General features: G+C 46.8%; 1 protein-coding gene across 1 annotated transcript; it reads right to left on the bottom strand.

The window, feature by feature from the left end:
- Positions 1-945: 945 nt before the first annotated feature.
- LOC135909793 (uncharacterized) lies at positions 946-14,034 on the bottom strand. Its single transcript, XM_065441856.2, has 5 exons — positions 13,886-14,034; positions 13,166-13,222; positions 11,773-11,931; positions 9,101-9,202; positions 946-1,169 (listed from the first exon to the last, which is right to left on the bottom strand). Exons 1-5 carry the CDS (start codon positions 13,892-13,894, stop codon positions 1,107-1,109), a joined length of 390 nt encoding a protein of 129 aa, XP_065297928.1. The 5' UTR covers positions 13,895-14,034; the 3' UTR covers positions 946-1,106.
- Between the last annotated feature and the right edge of the window lie 7,212 nt (positions 14,035-21,246).

Genomic DNA, 21,246 nt, shown 5'->3' with positions numbered 1-21,246 from the left:
CCTCAATGTCAATACGGTAGTGAGCATTAAACCATGAAAACTTTCTTTGTCGAATGTCGTGGGTTTAACATTCAAAGAAAGCTTTGTCTGAAAGTTCCCCTTCGCCAGTTTGGGCTGTGCCTTATGCTTCCCTTTTACTTCCCCAATAGTAACGTATGTGATGCCACCTTTATTATTCTAAGTGAAAGGAAAGGACTGCCATGTTGCCTCAGTATGTTTTCCGTCATTATAAATGCCAACACTTCTACCTGCACCTCTTCTTTATCCGCCCGCAATATATATATATATATATATATATATATATATATATATATATATATATATATATATATATATATATATATATATTGTCAACATGTTGTGGCCCGCAAAATATATATATATATATATATATATATATATATATATATATATATATATATATATATATGTTAACGACGATTATCAACCCTTTTCATCTTTCTTGTATTTAAAAAAAAGATGTTTTATTCTTATCGCTACTACCGCACGATGCATACCCTATTCCTCCTAGTGAGTACAGCAATAACCAAAAGTATCAAACCAAGCTCATCGTGTAGGCGATCCAACATGTTGTGGCCCAGTTGTTATGGCGCACAACTGCAAGTTACCTCGCAGAGGCACAAAGCGCCTTCATATACTGTCGGGTTAGCATTTCTAATTATAAGTCATGCGATAAAGGCTTACAGACGCAGCAAAGGAATACGGGATGACCGTTCAGTGGCAGGGTTGATGGCAGGCGCTGTCATCAGCAAGTTTTAGTTTTCAACGTGGCCTCCTGTCCCTCCTCATGCCATGAAATGTGTTTGTGCTGGCAGTAGGTTATGGAGCTTTCTCAAGAGATTGGCATTATGATTAACACGTTGATACTATGTCCTCTTATGCGCCATATCAGGCATGCATGATAAGTCAAAGAATAGCATGTAATATAGCCATACACTGTGCACCGTTTAGTTCAACTAGATGTACAAATGAGCAGAAAAAAATGACACACAGAGACAAATGACGTGCAATATGAGCCCAATAACAATAGTTTTGGATGGACAGCTGTGTTAGTACGGGATTTCATACTGTGCCTTAAGAGAGTGCTAGAGCATGTTAACAAAAATTGCCAAGAAGGCCATGACGAATCCTTCAACGATGCCAAGGACCTAGAAAGGAAGATATACCAAAAACCAGTATTACGTATAGTTTCATCAACACCATGCATTCATGCATTCTAAATTACCTCTTTCCTGTTATATAAACCTGTCGACAATGAACATTGCTGTTTGTTTCGAATTAATGGAAACAAACGAGGCTATAAAAAGCAGTGGCTGCTCTGTACCATTTATTACTGTGAATTCAGCAGCTGAAGAGAGACGAAGTAAGCCTTTAAGGGGTAAATGCTGCTCTCTCAGTCCTAACAAAATCAGTATAAAATGCGCACTCAAATTGAATAATAAAAAAAACGCATTCGCCGCCTTATATGCCATGATGACAGAATTGATGAGAACTTTTTCTCGAGCCAAGACGGTAGAGAAGACTACATATAATTTCTCGATATTATATAATTTCCTGTCGAATGTCGAATTACCGGCAGCCTGACGTGTCAATACACCATGTTCTCAATCTCATGGTAAGCTGTTAGCAAGAGTTTTGAGTTTGTTCCCGTGGATCGTTTGCGCTGTATAAGTTCTACTTAATTCGTTGGCGCAGACCATGTAACACCGAATGCCTGGCACAGTAACTCTTCCCTTTGCACTTCCGTTTCAAGATCACCAAGTAGTCACGATGGCGAGGCGTATGTTAGGCCATGCACGAAGGGGTATCAAAGAATTATAATAATTACCATAAAATAAATAAATTAAAAAATTTATTTTACTTTGAAGTTGGTAAAGCTTCTCCTCGTATTCATGATTTACTTTCACAGCTTTCTCTCAGCGTTTTTCAATCCTCCGTAGGCCTCCATTGTACAAGACTTCAGAAGTCATGGAAAACCAGCGTTCGACCTCTTGGAAGACTTCATCTGCATCAGCAAATTATTCACACCACAGCAGATTTTTTTTTTATTTTTCGAAGCAAAAAGTAGTCACTTGAGGCAAGTTTGGAAGTGAGGTGGATGGGGCAATATTTCATAGCTACATTATGCCACTTGGACTGTCGCAGCTTGAGATGAAGGATGTGGTGCATTATCAGCGTGAAGACGGGTGCCTTTAGAGAGCCTTAAAACATCTCGTAATTTATTCAGAAGTGAGCGTTAATATGTACTGCTCATAGTCAGACCTTGCCTGGCCTGTTCCCAGTATGTTCATGGTAGTTTGCGAGTAACGTGCTACGACAATCCTAGAATACCGATATTATAATTTTCGCTGAAGAGATTAGCACCTCGAATTTTTGTTTAGGAAAATTATAGTGCTTTCGAGAAGAAGAAGAAGAGCCGAGCGGCGCAGACGTGCTTCGCATGGGCTCTGTCGACTTTCATTATTCTCTTAAGAAATTCACATCGGAGGACCGAAGTCTTTGTCTGACGACCTTCGTGAAGTCATCCGGAACCCCCTTGGGAAGTTTGAAGACCGTGAGTGCATATTATTTTGCGCTTTTGGACTTTGAAGTTCTCCGGGGTGGCGCTGCCGTGTTAAGCCTGTCGCCGCCGTACGTAGCAGCGCGGAGGTAGGCGAGGCGCTCCGCCGCCTTTGCCGCCGCTCGCTTGCTACGATTACTCGGCACTCACTATGGCGCACATTGCTGGATCCCAGCCGGCCACTTCTATTTCTACCAGAGGGAGTGGAGGTGGAGTTGTTGCTACAGCCCCACCTGCCCCCGGTGCTATTGTTCAAGCTGCCGCCGGGCCTTCGTCGCCAGAAACTACAGCCATAGACTTCCAAGACAATTCGGAAGATCGCCACGACGACCCTGCCACTATGGAAGAGGACATTTCGCAAGGGACGCCATCGGAAAGTCCTTATTCCAACTGGTCATTACACCTCAAGCGAAGAACGAAGAAGAAGCTCGCCAGAGGCGAGCAAGTGTGCGTGGCAGGCAGGGTGATCTCTCCGCTATCACCCTCCTCTGCCACTGCGTTATCATCATCATCCTACGCAGTTGCAGGCGCTGGGGCATCAAAGAAGCCTTCTTTTAAGAAGAGGCGACGACTCCCCCCACTGCCACGTAGCGACTTCAAAATCATCATTCGACCCAAGAAAGGCCTTCAGGTGAAGAGTTTCAGCAACCACCAAATATCAAAAGCCGTCTCGGCCGCCTGCGGAGGGAAAGTTGACGATTCGCATTTCATCGTGCGCTTGAGACCCGGTTCCAACATAATTATTGTTAGTACCCCAGATCAGGAGGTCGCGGATATTGCGCGCAAGATCACGCGGATTGTGCTGGGCGGCAACCTTCACGAGGTCAACTCTTACGTTGCGGCACCGGACGGAGTGGCCCGGGGCGTCATTCATGGAATCGACCCGGATACCCCGCCCGAGGAGCTTATGACTCACCTAAGGGTTAGGACCCAAGGCGTGGAAATCGTGCAGGCCCGCATGCTGGGAAAGACCAAGACAGCCTTGATCACGTTCAGCTCTGACGTAGTTCCACGATACGTCTACTACTACGGAGGGGAGACCGAGTGCCACACCTACAAGCCCACAAAACAAATCTGCTATGTGTGCCAGCGCATGGGACACCGATCGGACGTTTGTCCTACCCCGAACATCAAGATCTGTCTCGCTTGCGGGACGCACGACCCGACGGACGGCCACGAGTGCTCGCTCAAGTGCGCCGTCTGCGGCGAAGCCCACGCCACGGGGTCTCGCGAGTGCAAGCAAAAGCTAAAAAACAAGAGCACTGCCACCAAGAAGCATCCTCCACCCGGAAGGAGGAAGGAAGACGACGACAATGATGGAGGAAGGCCAAGGCGAAGCCGCCTACGGTGGTTCAGCTCGGAATCCTCGGCGAGCCGCTCGAGGTCCCGGGCCCAGTCCAGGTCAATGTCCCGGTTCCGGTCCCGATCCCGGTCCCAGTCCAGGTCTAGGTCCCGTTTTCGCTCGGAGTGGCCCAGGCTAGGAGAGAAGCAAGGGCAGCGGCAGCCTTCTACCTCGACATCCACCTCTAAACAGAAGAACCAATCGGGCAAGAAGAACCAAGCCAATAACAACAAGGTGAGCCGGAATCAGTCTAGTACCTCCTCCGCTCAAGATACCAGTGAAAATAGTAAATGCTCCCCAGAATGTACGCGCATCAGGGAAGAAAATAAAAAACTCAAGGCTCAGGTTAACGACCTAAACCAACGCATGCAACGCTTAGAAGCGTTGTTAAGCAAAACCAGCAACAACACACAGGCAGGGTCGCAAAGCGGAACGATAGGCCACGAGCCCGCCATCTCCATTCCTCCCCCGTCAAGAACCACCACGCCCTCATCGCTCCCCGGTGCGGCCTCGGCAGCGGCAGTCCAGTCAAGTGTAGTCACCCTCGAAGGTATTTATGCTACGATACAACAGATGCTTTACCAGATGGGCGAATTAAACAATAAAGTCAAGGAGAACACACTAAGCCATGAAGACCTTGAAAGAAGAATACGCAAGGTTGAGTTTGGCTCGCGCAAGCGGGTCGACGACGAGATCAGCAACCCACGCATCAAGGCGTACAGGCGCATAAACAACACGGGTGACGTCAGGGACGCCGACAACTGCGACGGCGGTGGCATGAACGTCAGCAATGGCTAACACCACACGCAGCGCGCCCGAACACCTCGAGATCTGGCAGTGGAATTGTCACTCTTTCGACAAGAAGGCAAGTTCGCTCCAACTCTTCATCCAAAATCACCTATACCCCCCCGACGTCATCTGCCTTCAGGAGGTCGGGAACCAACCGATCAGGCTGCGGGGTTACTACGTAATTAAACACGCGGGATCACCGAAAGTCGCGGTTTTAGTTCACAAAACGGTGACGGCCGTGGGACAACATTATCAACATCATGACATTAATCACGTGCTAGTGGAAGTCCTCCCGCAGAAGAGGGGTAGACGTAGCACTTTCATCCTGAATTTGTACAGTCCGCCGAGGGCTCAGAAAGACGACTTCCGCAACATCATTTACGACAGCGTGAGAGCCGCTGGCTGCAACCAGCTGGTAGTTGTGGGAGACATGAACACTAGACACACGACTTGGGGCTACCAACAAGACACGCAAAAGGGAAGGTGGCTCCTCGATGCGGTTGACCAAATGGGCCTCGAATTGATAACCAACCTCCTCCAACCAACCCGACTAGGCAACAGTGTAAGTCGAGACACGTTTCCGGACCTGTCATTTGTCAAAAACGTAAGGGAATACTCATGGGCGCACCTGGGCGAAACATTGGGCAGCGATCACTATATCCTCAGCATCTCGGTATCCACGCCGAAACTCAAGAGAACAATTGGCGAAATTAGGCTAACGGACTGGGAGGCATTCAGGCTGTACCCCCCGCCCGAAAACGGTATAACAGACATAGCGGAATGGATGCAGCACCTCCGGGACGCCCACATCCAAACCACTAAAACCATCCAGCGCACGGTCGAGACGCCCGAAGTCGACCGCCGGCTCTTACACCTGTGGGAAGCCCGTGAGGGCCTCCTCAAACGGTGGAAGCGACAGCGGTTCAACCGGAAGCTACGTCTTCGCATCGAGAGAATAACAGACGAGGCCAGAAATTACGCAAACGAGCTGACGCAGCAAAATTGGGTACAGTTTTGCACCTCGCTCAAGGGTACCCTGAGTACGGCGCAGACGTGGACCATCCTACGCTGCCTGATCGAGCCCGACAAGGCGAAATCGACAACCAGTCGGACGCTTCTAGAAATCGCTCACAAGTTCCCCGGAAACGACCAGGATTTGATTGACACCCTAAAAACCAGATACCTGGGCAGCGACCCCATACAACCCTGCCTCCTAAAATATGAAGGAGAACCAAGACCAGAACTGGACGCTCCCATCACGGAGGAAGAGGTGTATGCCGCGGCACGAGCCTCACAGCGCAACACAGCTCCCGGAGTTGACAAAGTCACCAATGCCATGATTAGAAACCTGAGCCCGACGCACATCCAGGACTTGACCGAATACCTCAACGAGGAACTCTGGAGCAAGGGCCATGTACCGAACGAGTGGAAACACGCGGAAATCGTGACCATTCCGAAACCCGGCAAGAAGCCCGCGATCGACGCCCTGCGTCCCATCTCGCTGACTTCGTGCCTCGGCAAGCTGTACGAGAGGGTCATAGAAAGCCGCCTCCAACATTACATAGAGGACGGTGACCTCTTCCCGCACACCATGCTTGGCTTCAGGCCGGGACTTTCTACTCAAGATGCATTCCTAATCCTAAGGGAAGAAGTTCTCAAGGGCATACCGAAGGGAGGAGAACACCTCCTGCTCGCACTCGACCTAAAAGGGGCCTTCGATAACATCTCCCACGAGGCCATTCTCAAGGGACTGAACGACATCAGCTGCGGGGAGCGCATCTTTAATTACGTTAAATCGTTCCTGACGGGCCGGACGGCAACCATCGGAATAGGCAAGACTCGATCGGATACGATCGACGTGCCGAACAAAGGAACACCGCAGGGGGCGATAATCTCCCCGATTCTCTTCAATGTCGCGATGCTAGCGCTGACCAAAGAGCTGCAGAAGATCCCCGACCTAGGTTACGCCCTGTACGCAGACGACATCACGCTCTGGGCCACCAAGGGCTCCCTAGCACAAAAAGAGGCGACCCTTCAAGAGGCCGCGACGGCTGTGGAGAGATTTGCGGCAGCGAGCGGGATGCGTTGTGCGCCCGAAAAGTCTGAGGTGATCCGGGTGCACGGAGGAGGAATCTACAAGTCCCCCGGCCCTATCGACCTCTATCTTGAGGGCCAGAAGATAACGGAAGGCAATAAGATTAGGATTCTGGGTTTTTGGATCCAGAGTAACCTGAAAGCCTCCCACACCATCCAAACCCTAATGTCTGCCACCAACCAGATCTCGCGGATTATAAAACGAATTACAAGAAGCCGCAAGGGCATGCGAGAAGAGGACACGATTCGTCTCGTCCAGGCTTTGGTGATCAGCAGAATCACGTATAGCATGCCGTATCACCATCACTCGCTAAACAAACGCGACCAAGAACAAGTCGATGCCATCATCAGAGGCGCGTACAAAACGGCTCTGGGTCTTCCTGCCACCACCTCAAACGAGAAGTTAGCGGCCCTCGGGATCCACAACACCTTCGCTGAGCTGTCGGACGCGGTTATGGCTTCGCAAAAGGCCAGACTACAGAACACGGCGGCGGGCAGAGCCATCCTCCGCCGGACCGGAACGGCAACGGAGCTCCGTGCCCTCGATAGGCAACGATCACTCCCGCCTGAGGTCAGAGGCAAGATCAAGGCGAACCCGATACCGAAGCACATGAGTCATGAACTCCATAAAGGACGACGCAAGGCTCGCGTCGACAGACAGCGCCGACAATTCCAGGCTGACCCGTACGTAACGTACGTGGACGTGGCGGCGTACCCTGTGGGGGGCTTCTTCGCGGTAGCCGCCGTGAACGGGAGAGACAACTCCTTGACTCTCGCGGCCTCCGTGAGGGCAGAGACCCCAGCTGCGGCTGAGACCATAGCCGCGGCGCTGGTAATAAAGCAAGAAGACAGGGTAGGCAGGGAAGTCCATGTCGTTACGGACTCGCAACAGGCCTGCCGTAACTTTACGAACGGACGGACACCGCTGCTGGCGGCTCAGATTCTAGGCCCGAGGCTGCACGAATACCATCAAATCACGTGGACGCCGGGGCACGCGGGTCTGGAGGGGAACGAAAGGGCGAACGCCCTAGCTCGAGCGCTCATCAACCGAGCGGGGCAAGACCAATCGCCTCATCAATCCCCACCCTTTACCTTCATGCCCCTGCCATCCAATTATTGCGACCGACTGGAGATCCAGCGACTCAACCGCAGGATTTATCCCCCGCCTCACAAAAAGCTCAGCACTGAAGATGCCGTAGCTCTCCGACTTATACAGACCAACACATTTCCAAACCTACACAGATACAGTAAAATTTTCCCACATATATATCGCGGCATCTGCCCCTGGTGCGGCAACACACGCCCTACACTCTTTCATATCTCGTGGGGGTGCGAGGGCAAACCTCAACACTTAAAGACGCCTAGCACGTCATTTGAGCGGTGGGAGGTACAGCTGACCAGCGATACCCTGGCGGGACAAGAAGCTCTCGTCCAGCAAGTACGTCGAGCAGCCAGGGCCAGTGGAGTCCTGGAATGAGGACCCCACCCACTCGACCTCAAGAGCAACCACCTCGATGGTCCGAATAAATGTTTTTCTCTCTCTCTCTCTAGTGCTTTCACATTTTTTATGTTCTTATTAGTCTCTGAGCCAGTGAGGCAAATACGATGCTCGTCAATAGTTACCAAACTACAAAAAATATTCTTCGTCGTTCTCCAAAATAGTTAGCAACATCATGTTTGACTGCGAACAGGAGTTAGCAGACGAGTTACCCAACATGTAGACACGTTAGACATACGCAACTTGTAGTGAATTATGTTTTACACACTATAATAGAGTACGCATGTTTCATGCGTTATTATTTGAATTGTAGCTCATCGATGCTGCAGAATGAAATCGTCCCCTTTCTTCACTCTGACCACAGCATGACTGAAAGAGGTGGGCCCTACACTAGAGTCATCAGTGAGAGACACGTTACCGGTAGTGAAATATTTCTTCATCTCGCAGCAGTTTCATATGATTGATAATCATCGCCGTATACAGCCATAGTTTCATTGTGATTTCGCTGGGCTCTATAGTCCTTCAAACGTACAAATGTTATAAAGCTGCGAGCCAGGATATTCTCTGTATTACGGTATACTAGCTTCTACCAGTACCCGCAAGAATGTAAGCTATATATTGGGACTGTACTTTAACAATTATGCACATGGATTTCAATGTCTACACCGGCAAAAATTCATTTGCGTAGCAGTAATAAATAAAAACTCGTGCGTACTCCCACAATACGCGTCAATTTAATTTCGAACTAGAATGACTGCAGCAGTGGTCTGCATACTATAGGGAATAAAATACTCACACCAATGGTCACCGTAAGTAAGCGCTGGCCTTGGGTATTGGACAAGGAGAGGATTCCTGTGATGAGGAACATGAGAGCACCGCTGCCGTAGTACGTCACAAGCTATGAAAAGCAACATGGAGGAATAAGTACGTATAGTGGGGTAGTCATGGTTTGAAATCACCGCAATGTCTAGTTGCTGATCGAACCTCAATCAGTGCGACTATCAGAAGGAATACTTCCATATTGTATCTCGATTTACCAATAACAAGTCTTGTTCTTTACTGCTTCAAATTGTTGCACCATGCTATTATCGCCGAGAAACGTAACAATGGCCGACTAATGATGTCACAAGTATAGCATACAGTGCCCACGGATTTAATTCCTGAGTCATTGAAAGTTTTCGCCGCAACAAGTGCGCCGCCTATGCTGTCTGACGTCATCATCATCATCATCATCATACTTATATGTCCACTGCAGGACGAATGCCTCTCCCTGCACTCCTGCAATCTCCAATTACCCCTGCCCTTCTTTGACCGATTCCAAGTAGCGCCGGTGAATTTCTTAATTTCATCACCCAACCTATTCTTCCGGCGTCCTCGACTGCGCTTCCCTGCTCTTGGTACCCATTCTGTAACCACAAAGGTCCACTGGTTGTCTATCCTACGCATTACATTCCATGCCCAGCTCTATTTTTCTTTCGGTCTGTCGCGTTTCAGAATGCTGCTGGGGTATCAGTGGGAGGGTTCACGAAGCTTTTACACTTTTATCTAAACTCCACCTATGCGGAATGAAATCATTGTGTATATTTACGGAAACGTGGTGTCTGCATAGGGTCTTGCATAGCGCCGCTTCTTAGCGATTTCTTTTAGCTCACCGTGACAGGACGGTAGCCACCGATCTACAACATTTTAAGGTTTTAAATGTTTATAGATTTCTTGATTTTTTAAAATTTTAATAGAGAACAGTATAGCTAGCGTTGGACAGGACCTTACATCCTTTTTAAGACTTTTTAAGCACAGTTTTAAGCCACTTGATTTCACCCGTGAACTACCGGCTGACAACGAATTGCAATTTTTGCATTTAAGGTTAATTTTCGCAGAAACCCACATAAGCTGGTATTACCACCCTAGGGTTAACAATCCACTCCTTTCGTATTCATCCTCCCACTCGAAGCTTGTTAAACGGGCAATTGTGAACATGTGCTTCCCCAATGCCATGAAAAAATTAGGTCTTGTCATGATACCCATCAGCCTGAGCGGGCTAGCCAGTCGTCGTTGTGCGACTGGTTATATCAAAGATGTGCTTGTTTCCGTGATGGAAGGCTTGGCGAGGAACTGCAAGAGCGGCGGTGAGCTATTATACGAAAGGAAAAGGACTAAAATGTCCTTAAAAAGGATATGACATGTATTTCGTGTGTAGTTATTGTGCGACCTCCATTTTCACCATGATATGGTAAGAAAAGTGTTATTTTGATACCATTAGTGAAGCGCTTTTTCGCGCAATTCTGAAGTGCACCGCATCACTCAAAGCTGAGAAATTACGTTTGTAAATTTAGGAAACCTAAGATGAATGGCTGAGGTATGGCTTCAGCATTATCACACTACCTTGGGGCGGGTACCATGTAGCCTTATCTAGTCCCAAGCATATGCATGGTTTGCGAACTTTGCGAATCAACTCATGTCATCTCGTAAAACTGCGCCCAATGCCAAAGTTTGCCTCATTATCATGGTATGCATCTTTGTCTGATAATCGTAGTATACAGTTTTATTTAAGCGCATCTCACGCTAGCTGAAAAAATTGTCAGATCTTGTAGCTCAGTAACAGATGCGAAAATTACTCAACCATAAAAGCGATACTTTGCGACCCAACAATTCTCATTTTGCTACCTAAGTACCTCAAGCTGTAAGGATGCTAATGACGCGACGTAGCGACAACATTGTCTCAAACGTGCACTAACTCTCCGCAGTGGTGCAGCAGCTATGGATTTCTGCTGCACAGCACAAGTTCCTGGGTTCCACAGCTGGAGGAGGTGCATGCATTGCAATGAGTGCTGAATGCAAAAATGCTTGTACCATTCTTAGAATGAACGTTATAAAGCTACGGGTGGTCAAACTTTACCCGGACTTCCTCAATGTGGCGTCGCTCAGAGGGCCTTGTTGCTCAGTAAATATCTTTTGCTTTAGGAAGTTTAACTCACACACACACACACACACACACACACACACACACACACACACACACACACACACACACACACACACACACACACACACACACACACACACACACACACACACACACACACACGCACGCACGCACGCACGCACGCACGCACGCACACGCACACGCACACTCACTCACTCACTCACTCACTCACTCACTCACTCACTCACTCACTCACTCACTCACTCACTCACTCACTCACTCACTCACTCACTCACTCACTCACTCACTCACTCACTCACTCACTCACTCACTCACTCACTAACAGCTCGTGGATGAGTTGGGGAAGCTCGACAGCCTTGTCCCAGGACGCTTGACTAGGGTCCTAGAACTGAAAAGTGCCCCGCATTGGCCACGCTCAGGGTGCCAAACCCACTCCCACCACCCCCAAATTCACCGTTGAACATAACATGCATGAAATTCCACTTCATAAAAATTATTTTCGTCGTTGCTCACACGATACTCACAAACTTGTTGGTGGGATCCATGTCATTCAGGAGGCCGTGCAAAATCAAGAACGCACCATTGAGCATGTAGGTAAAGCTCAGGTAGTGCATCATGTGAAAAGGCCCGTGTAAGTAGTAGTCTCCCACGTTCAGCAACAAAAGTATTGTGAAAGACATGATCTGCAGAACGCAAAAGGATGGCGCTGAAGAACGCGATTTGACTTCGATATTTTTGTTCATGAGGAAACGTTATTCAATGCAAGTTTTTAAAGAAAAGACATCCCTATTCTCTAAAAAATGTGGAACAATATGCCACTTCAAGAACCGCTGGCGTCTGCAGCTGCACAGAGCCGTCATTGCCACGTAATCACTGCTTATTTATGTTTGAAGACTTGCGAAGCAATTAGTAAGACATTTCACTGGCAACCACTTTCTTCTTGACCGCTAATACAGGTATTTGTCTGATGTTTATGATCCCCTCAGAGCACATAACGCGTCCCTCCGATTCTTTCTCTGTCATTTGTTGTATTAGACATCAGTATTAAAGCAACTGGAGGTGCAACTTGTGTTAGCTTTACTCAGTATAAATTATGCAGCTTGTGCACATTGCCAGCTATTCCCTTTAAAATACATGCAGAGTTGTCACCCCTTCTTTCACAGGTGGCACACAGAATATGTTCACTCAAAAAGCCAAGTGCGCAAGTTGCGTGATAGATCAGTGCTTGCAGTACCGTCTCACCATCATATTATAACAGCGGCCTGCGTTCGGCTCTCAGTGGCGGCGGTGAGAAACACTTTGCTTTTCTCATGTTCTCACCGCGAGGTCAGCACTACGTAATTGAATGTCATCCGCGCGCACGACCCAATCCTATTGCGGCCACTCTGTGCTTCCTTTCCCGTGTGGAAGATAGCTCTTCACCATAATATGTATTACAGCTTGAATGCAACATGCTCTCACATCCGGTAATGTGAAGTCATCGAAGCTCAAGGTGCGTAAATATCTTCAATGCAAACTTAAGGAACTTAGGAAACTGAGGAAAATCTAATAACATGCTGTTTATAAACATCGTGACTACGGTGATTGAATTTTAGCTAGGCATTTCTTTCTTCGTTGAGCACCATGTATAGACTTTGTCATACAAAAACCCGTCCACACGCGACGAAAACTGGCTGCGAAGAGCACAATGATTCTACCGAGTAATCGTGAATAGCAAAGCGGGAGTGTTCGAAAAGCTTCCGCGATGACACCCGTATGCTCTCATACCTCAGGGAATAAAATCATGCGTCTACCATGCCATAATAAAACATCCCACGCCATGGACCTTGGTTTTATTTCTCACTATTCAATGGGCATATATGTAGGAAGCCTATGGCTCATTGCATATAGGATGGCTGAAAGCAATGGATTACTCACTGTGGTAAAGGCACCTGCTTGGCCTCTCCTTGTCAGGAAGTAACCATTTGAAGTTCCCTGGCGAAAGAAATGAATTGCAAACCCTCTTCAGCAAAGCAATCGTCATAAAATACGATAGTATTGGACGTGCAGCCATGTCGAAAGAACAGAATGCATTTAAGAGTGCAATACTCGTCATACTGTGTTATACAGCGTGAAAAAAAGTTAGACCGTTAAAGGTTAACGTAATTAGCAATGAGATGTCCCCTAGGTCGCGGTAGCACTGCATTGATGGTCTATACGAAGGGTAAGACTAAGTGGCAAGCAAGCGAATTTAAGCTGGGATACGCAAAAATATCAGTTACATGTGTTGGCATACTGGAGTATTGAAACAAACATGATCTGGTTGTATTAGGAATTCTAAGAAATCTAGCATTTGGAGCACAACCAACGTAACCTATTTCACAATTCTGCACCAATTAGGAGTACTTGTCTGTTTGTTAAAGTAGACATATCCTCGGCGATCAACCGTTTCACTCCATAATTTCTTAGAATATGAATGGCACTACACAATCTACCGCAACATCGGCTGTGAAGCTCAGTAGACTTTCGGAAAATACGCGTGTATAGAAAGCGCATTTTCACATACAAAATTCTAGCAGCAGATAAAACATCTCTTATTTAAAGCCCAAAACTGATGACTTGAAAAGAGAAGAGCATCTTAGGCCCATAAGATGTTACCTTTCCCATTTTTGAGGCCTTGTTGCTGGTTCGTTCTTTTCTTTGACTTCAGCTGCAATCAGATGGCATGGCGCGTTCTGTTCATTTTTTCTTCTTCTTCTTCCGTGTTTCAAGCAGATGAGAACCGTTGACTTAGGGGATGGATAGAAACGAGGAAGCGTGTAGGGTTATATAAGCTGATAAGCTAGCTATGTTAACTATTTCACAAGCTGCTAGCTAGCGCCCCCTACCTTGTGCACCACGATCTGTGGCCGAGACGCGCCTAGTGGTGAGGTGGCGGCAAAGAGTTTCCTACAAAAATTACTAGAGGGAACTCTGGCGCTAGTGTCTACGGGAACTGAAATGGGAGCGGTTGTCCCAGCATGGGAATTATGGGAAGTACATGGATTTGCCTAAACATCGTCCTTTTGGCTTCAAACGGCTTTGTGACTTTGTAAACTCGTCATTTTGAACAGTGTATTGCGTAATAAATAATTAAATAAACATCATTAAAATTGCCCGACGGCAGGATTCGAACACAGGGACTAGCACAGTAGCCTGATATTGAAACCACTAAGCCACGGATGCATGTATACACACATGAAACGCCCTTATGAATTTATCGCGGGCATGCCAGTGCCTTGAGACGCTTGGCACGTTTAGATTTGGCCACATGGACAAGCTCAATCGTTCCAATTAACAGCTATTGTATGCGTTCCCAGCGTCTTCTGCACTTCGAAGAATATAGATTGCGATGAAATATACGACAATAAGATTTATATCGCGTAATATACAAAGCCACAAGAGCGTCTGAATCCACAAGCACGAAGATCGGACAAATCCATGTACTTCCCATCATTCCCATGGTAGGGCAACGACTGCAGCGCCAGAGTTCCCTCTAGTAATTTTTGTAGGAAACTCTATGGGTGGCGGTGGGATTTCGTTTCTGTTGAGAGTGCGCGTTCGATCGTGCGATGATGAGGCTGTGCGAGTGTGAGCGCGGGAGACCGTTTGCGTGTTCGACGGACGCCATGTGGTAGTTCCTGTGCGCCAAACTTGAGCCCCTGCGTTGCTTCCTGTGAGCATCCTTTCTTTTTTTCACTTAATAAATCCACTTTGAATTCTATCAAAGACCACTATGACCTATGAGACTCGGCTTGACTCCAACAGTTATGTGGAGGCAAGGGCTGCGTGCACAATGCTGCTGAATGTTGAGGAAAAGTGGTGAGAAAGTTCACATGTACGTCGCGATGAATCACATATAGTTGACTCGGCACGTTCATTTAAGTTTGGCTATTAAAATACGCAGCAGAAAGCAAATTGTTGAGGGCCATTCTAAGGATGTTCCTGTGTTTCACTGAACACAGGGGTTTTCGTCCCCATGAGAAAGACAACGCCAACAATGTCAAGACTGCTCACATGTCACAAAGCCTACATCTAGAACTCGGTTGACACAATCCGTGGCAACCACTGCCAAGAGATATAATGTTTATACCAGCAACATGGACATGATATAAAGCAAGGCTGAGCTGATTTGAACGTGATTACCGTATGACAAACATGTCTCAAATACGCATGCCCCTGATAGACATCAGAATAATCCACACAACACCAATAGAGGTACATGTGCACACAGAGCACTCTTTGTATGAGTATGCGCCTCTCCTTATGTCTTGTGTAGGTTATTGCTCTATTTATCGCCAAGTACCCTATACAAACTCGTCCGCTCTTCAACATGTTCAAGTGGGCGACAATACAATCTAATGACTCTATGAACTGCATTGGTTGCATGATTCTGAGGCTATAAAGATCGGTATCGAAGGGTTGAGAGCAACGCATTGTTTATTTAACATAGCGCGCTTGCCTAATTAGTTTCAAAGAGTCGTTTTATAAAAAAAAAACTTCCTTACACCCATGACGTCGTGCATATTCTAAAGGTCATAGGCTGTGAAGTGGGCCACCCAGTTCCGTTCACTACATTTCAGCTTGAGTGAAGCCACTCATCTCCTAAAAAGCGCGAATATAATTCAACCGAAAATTTCCGTACAATACTAAAGGAAAACGAAAGGCGGTTACCATGAAGAAACTATGTAAAGAAAACGATGGCTTTTCTTGCTCCGCAGCTTTAGCGTTTGTAGGTAAGCTCATTGAGGCAGCCTTACTAGACAGGTCACTCTCGCGAACACTTTGCAGGTCTAGACTCCTAGGCTTAGTTAGCCTTAGCAGACGAACCATACGCGTAGAGGGGCCTACGCATGGATGAAGGAAAAAGATAGGAGGGAGCATTCCGTCACGCAGTCAGCCTTGACATGCAAACGCTCCGTCAGTGGTGGCCCAAGACGTGACCTCTTGCGTCGAGCACGGAACAAAAGCGAGATTTGCCGAGACGCATGGTTACCGCGGTACCTATTATTTTATTTATTTATTTATTTTTGTTCGGTGCGTGCTCGGCTTTTGACTCGCTTGAAAGGACCCCTCTCTGATGCGGTTCGCCGAACGGACACGCATAGCGCAGCACTACTATTCGACAACACAATCCAGAAACTTGAGCGCAGCATTGTTCGAAAGTTCCGCTGTGTTAGCCATATTTTTCTTTATTTGAAAAGTCTCGAATGGTTTCGAATTGGTATCTAAAAGAAAATCAACCGGAAGTACTAAAAGCTACCGCGCCCTCTGACGTTTTCACCACGCGTTGGGCCATTCACTGACCTCAATGGCCGTTGCAATATGCTCCCTCTTTTTCCTTCCTCCATCGGCCTACTGGTGCGGCGCGCGCTGTCGCCGTCTGAACTCGGAGGCCGTAGACACAGAAAGTGTGTCGATTTCCGACTAACAGATCATCATCATCATCATCATAAGCCTGGTTGCGCCTACTGCAGGGCAAAGGCCTCTCCCATGCTTCTCCAACAACAACCCCGGTCATGTACTAATTGTGGCCATGCCGTGCCTGCAAACTTCTTAATCTCATCCGCCCACCTAACTTTCTGCCGCCCCCTGCTACGCTTCCCTTCTTTTGGGATCCAGTCCGTAACCCTTAATGACCATCGGCTATCTTCCCTCCTCATTACATGTCCTGCCCATGCCCATTTCTTTTTCTCGATTTCAACTAAGATGTCATTAACTCGCGTTTGTTCCCTCACCCAATCTGCTCTTTTCTTATCCCTTAACGTTACACCTATCATTCTTCTTTCCATAGCTCGTTGTGTCGTCCTCAATTTGAGTAGAACCCTTTCCTAAGCCTCCAGGTTTCTGCCCCGTAGGTGAGTACTGGTAAGACACAGCTATTATATACTTTTCTCTTGAGGGATAATGGCAACCTGCTGTTCGTGATTTGGGAATGCCTGCCAAACGCACTCCAGCCCATTCTTATTCTTCTGATTATTTCCGTCTCATGATCCGGATCCGCCGTCACTACCTGCCCTAAGTAGATGTATTCCCTTACGACTTCCAGTGCCTCGCTGCCTATTGTAAATTGCTGTTCTCTCCCGAGACTGTTAAGCATTGCCTTAGTTTTCTGCAGATTAATTTTTAAACCCACTCTTCTGCTTTGCCTCTCCAGGTCAGTGAGCATGCATTGCAATTGGTCCCCTGAGTTACTAAGCAAGGCAATATCATCAGCGAATCGCAAGTTACTAAGGTATTCTCCATTAACTTTTATCCCCAATTCCTCCCAATCCAGGTCTCTGAATACCTCCTGTAAACACGCTGTGAATAGCATTGGAGATATGGTATCTCCCTGCCTGACGCCTTTCTTTATTGGGATTTTCTTGCTTGCTTTATGGAGGACTACGGTGGCTGTGGAGCCGCTATAGATATCTTCCAGTATTTTTACATATGGCTCATCTACACCCTGATTCCTTAATGCCTCCATGACTGCTGAGGTTTCGACTGAATCAAGCGCTTTCTCGTAATCAATGAAAGCTATATATAAAGGTTGCTTATATTATATTCTGTACATTTCTCTATCACTTGATTGATAGTGTGAATATGGTCTAGTATTGAGTAGCCTTTACGGAATCCTGCCTGGTCCTTTGGTTGACAGAAGTCTAAGGTGTTCCTGATTCTATTTGCAATTACCTTAGTAAATACTTTGTAGGCAACGGACAGTAAGCTGATCGGTCTATAATTTTTCAAGTCTTTGGCGTCCCCTTTCTTATGGATTAGGATTATGTTAGCATTCTTCCATGATTCCGGTACGCTCGAGGTCATGAGGCATTGCGTATACAGGGTGGCCAGTTTCTCTAGAACAATCTGTCCACCATCCTTCAACAAATCTGCTGTTACCTGATCCTCCCCAGCTGCCTTTCACCTTTGCATATCTCCTAAGGCTTTCTTTACTTCTTCCGGCGTTACCTTCGGTATTTCGAATTCCTCTAGACTATTTTCTCTTCCATTATCGTCGTGGGTGCCACTGGTACTGTATAAATCTCTATAGAACTCCTCAGCCACTTGAACTATCTCATCCATATTAGTAATGATATTGCCGGCTTTGTCTCTTAACGCATACATCTGATTCTTGCCAATTCCTAGTTTCTTCTTCACTGTTTTTAGGCTTCCTCCATTCCTGAGAGCATGTTCAATTCTATCCATATTATACTTCCTTATGTCAGCTGTCTTACGCTTGTTGATTAACTTCGAAAGTTCTGCCAGTTCTATTCTAGCTGTAGGGTTAGATGCTTTCATACATTGGCGTTTCTTGATCAGATCTTTCGTCTCCTGCGATAGTTTGTTGGTGTCCTGCCTAACGGAGTTACCACCGACTTCCATTGCACACTCCTTAATGATGCCCACAAGATTGTCGTTCATTGCTTCAACACTAAGGTCCTCTTCCTGAGTTAAAGCTGAATACCTGTTCTGTAGCTTGATCTGGAATTCCTCTATTTTCCCTCTTACCGCTAACTCATTGATCGGCTTCTTATGTACCAGTTTCTTCCGTTCCCTCCTCAGGTCTAGGCTAATTCGAGTTCTTACCATCCTGTGGTCACTGCAGCGCACCTTGCCGAGCACGTCCACATCTTGTATGATGCCAGGGTTAGCGCAGAGTGTGAAGTCTATTTCATTTCTAGTCTCGCCGTTCGGGCTCCTCCACGTCCACTTTCGGCTATCCCGCTTGCGGAAGAAGGTATTCATTATCCTCATATTATTCTGTTCCGCAAACTCTACTAATAACTCTCCCCTGTTATTCATAGTGCCTATGCCATATTCGCCCACTGCCGTGTCTCCAGCCTGCTTCTTGCCTACCTTGGCATTAAAGTCGCCCATTAGTATAGTGTATTTAGTTTTCACTCTACCCATCGCCGATTCCACGTCTTCATAGAAGCTTTCGACTTCCTGGTCATCATGATTGGATGTAGGGGCGTAGACCTGTACAATCTTCATTTTGTACCTCTTGTTAAGTTTCACAACAAGACCTGCCACCCTCTCGTTAATGCTATAGAATTCCTGTATGTTACCAGCTATATTCTTATTAACCAGGAATCCGACTCCTAGTTCTCTTCTCTCCGCTAAGCCCCGGTAGCACAGGACGTGCCCGCTTTTCAACACTGTATATGCTTCTTTTGGCCTCCTAACTTCACTGAGCCCTATTATATCCCATTTACTTCCATCTAATTCCTCCAATAGCACTGCTAGACTCGCCTCACTAGATAACGTTCTAGCGTTAAACGTTGCCAGGTTCATATTCCAATGGCGGCCTGTCCGGAGCCAGTGATTCTTAGCACCCTCTGCTGCGTCGCAGGTCTGACCGCCGCCGTGGTCAGTTGCTTTGCAGCTGCTGGGGACTGAGGGCCGGGGTTTGATTGTTGTGTTCATAGGAGGTTGTGGCAAAGTACTGCACCAGGGTGGCCAATCCTGCTCTGGTGAGCGGTGCAGCGGTGGCGTAGAGGTAGAACACCCGCCTCGCGTGCAAGAGGTCCGTGGTTCGAATCCCGGTGCCGGCAATTTTCCACCGGATCAAAAAAAAAAAAAAATCCGCGTGTTGCTAACATTGCACAAACAGGTCTGGAGTGTGGCCTGATCCCGGTGACCAGAACCGGTAACGCACTCCCTCAACAGATGGCGCCACAATATTCAACATCAATGAACGCTGTAGTCGTGGGAGCCACCTTTTACATTCCGTGTCCATGGCGTCTCTCTAGGCCTAGCAGCGTCAAAATAAACAATCAATCTGTATAATAACGACAGAAGAGAGCTTAAACTTTGTCCACAGCGTGAGATGAGCTTACGCGATGGCTGATTTTACTATTGATTTCTTGCTCTCCCAAAGAAAAACCCCTATCATTGGGAAGTCAGTATCGACACGGGCAGCCTAACCGATGCCATGTTGTTGCCCAAATACGATATATGAAGGAGCGTTTCGGTATACTTATACAGGAACGTGCTATGTTTATTGGTCATCGTCTCTGTAACGTGACAACAATAAATTTCTTACATTTATGGCCCTCCTTGCGGAAGAGGTAAAACCTTTTAGGCGCTTCATATAACGCTTCTAACCGGCCTGAAAATGAGCGTTTTACAATTTTCATTTAGGGTAGAATTGATACAGACATTTGAATATGTAAGTTCATACACCCCCGCTTACAATCCCCGAATTTCCTAAAATATAGAGTTTGAGCCTTTATATATTTCATAAAATTGTGAAAATTGACACATAACGTTGACGAGCGCTTCTACTCGTAATAATGGCTTTGCTGTAAAATCACACCATGGTCAACCACTTCAGTGCTCGTAAATACAGTTTTATGGCACGACAAGCGAGGTTTCATTTGTTTCATGGAGTTTCCAACAAAACTTACAATGAGAAACATTGGCGCTGCGATATTTATTAGACCTAGATCTTACCTTCGTGCTTGTAGCTTCAACCTTTATTTTATTGAGTAATCATCCCGCATTTCTAAAGACTCACAGGATCCAAAGCACCTTAAGCTAATTAGTCTCTGCGCACTAGCGTAATCAGCGCAGATGATCAATTTCAAAGTTAGAAAGCCTTCTCAAGCCATAAGAAGAAATGTTAGCCAAATCCACGAATTTCCCCATATTCCATTGCTGGCTTAACCGCCATATAACTTGTACATCTCATAGACAATATCGTCATAATACCGTCTAGACTTTCTGTAGGAAACTGATTTGTTTCATTCTAGTCCAGTCTGCACGTACATTTTTCAGTGGAACTCTAATTAAATCCACCGATAGGTCAAATCAAGTGGTCTACGTCACAGTACGCTTATCTTGAACTCAGTAGTGCAACAAACCTGGTACCGAATTCTAAGAATAAAAAGAGTCTTTTATTGTACAAACGGCAGGCTCCAGATATTGCAAGGAGCTTCAGAGTGTAAACGAGTTGAGGTAAGATCATCCTACGATTTCGCAGCCATTATTTGAAG

Source organism: Dermacentor albipictus, chromosome 4 (genome assembly GCF_038994185.2).
Source record: "Dermacentor albipictus isolate Rhodes 1998 colony chromosome 4, USDA_Dalb.pri_finalv2, whole genome shotgun sequence".
Lineage (NCBI taxonomy): Eukaryota > Metazoa > Arthropoda > Arachnida > Ixodida > Ixodidae > Dermacentor > Dermacentor albipictus.
This window is presented reverse-complemented; position numbering and strand designations above follow the sequence as displayed.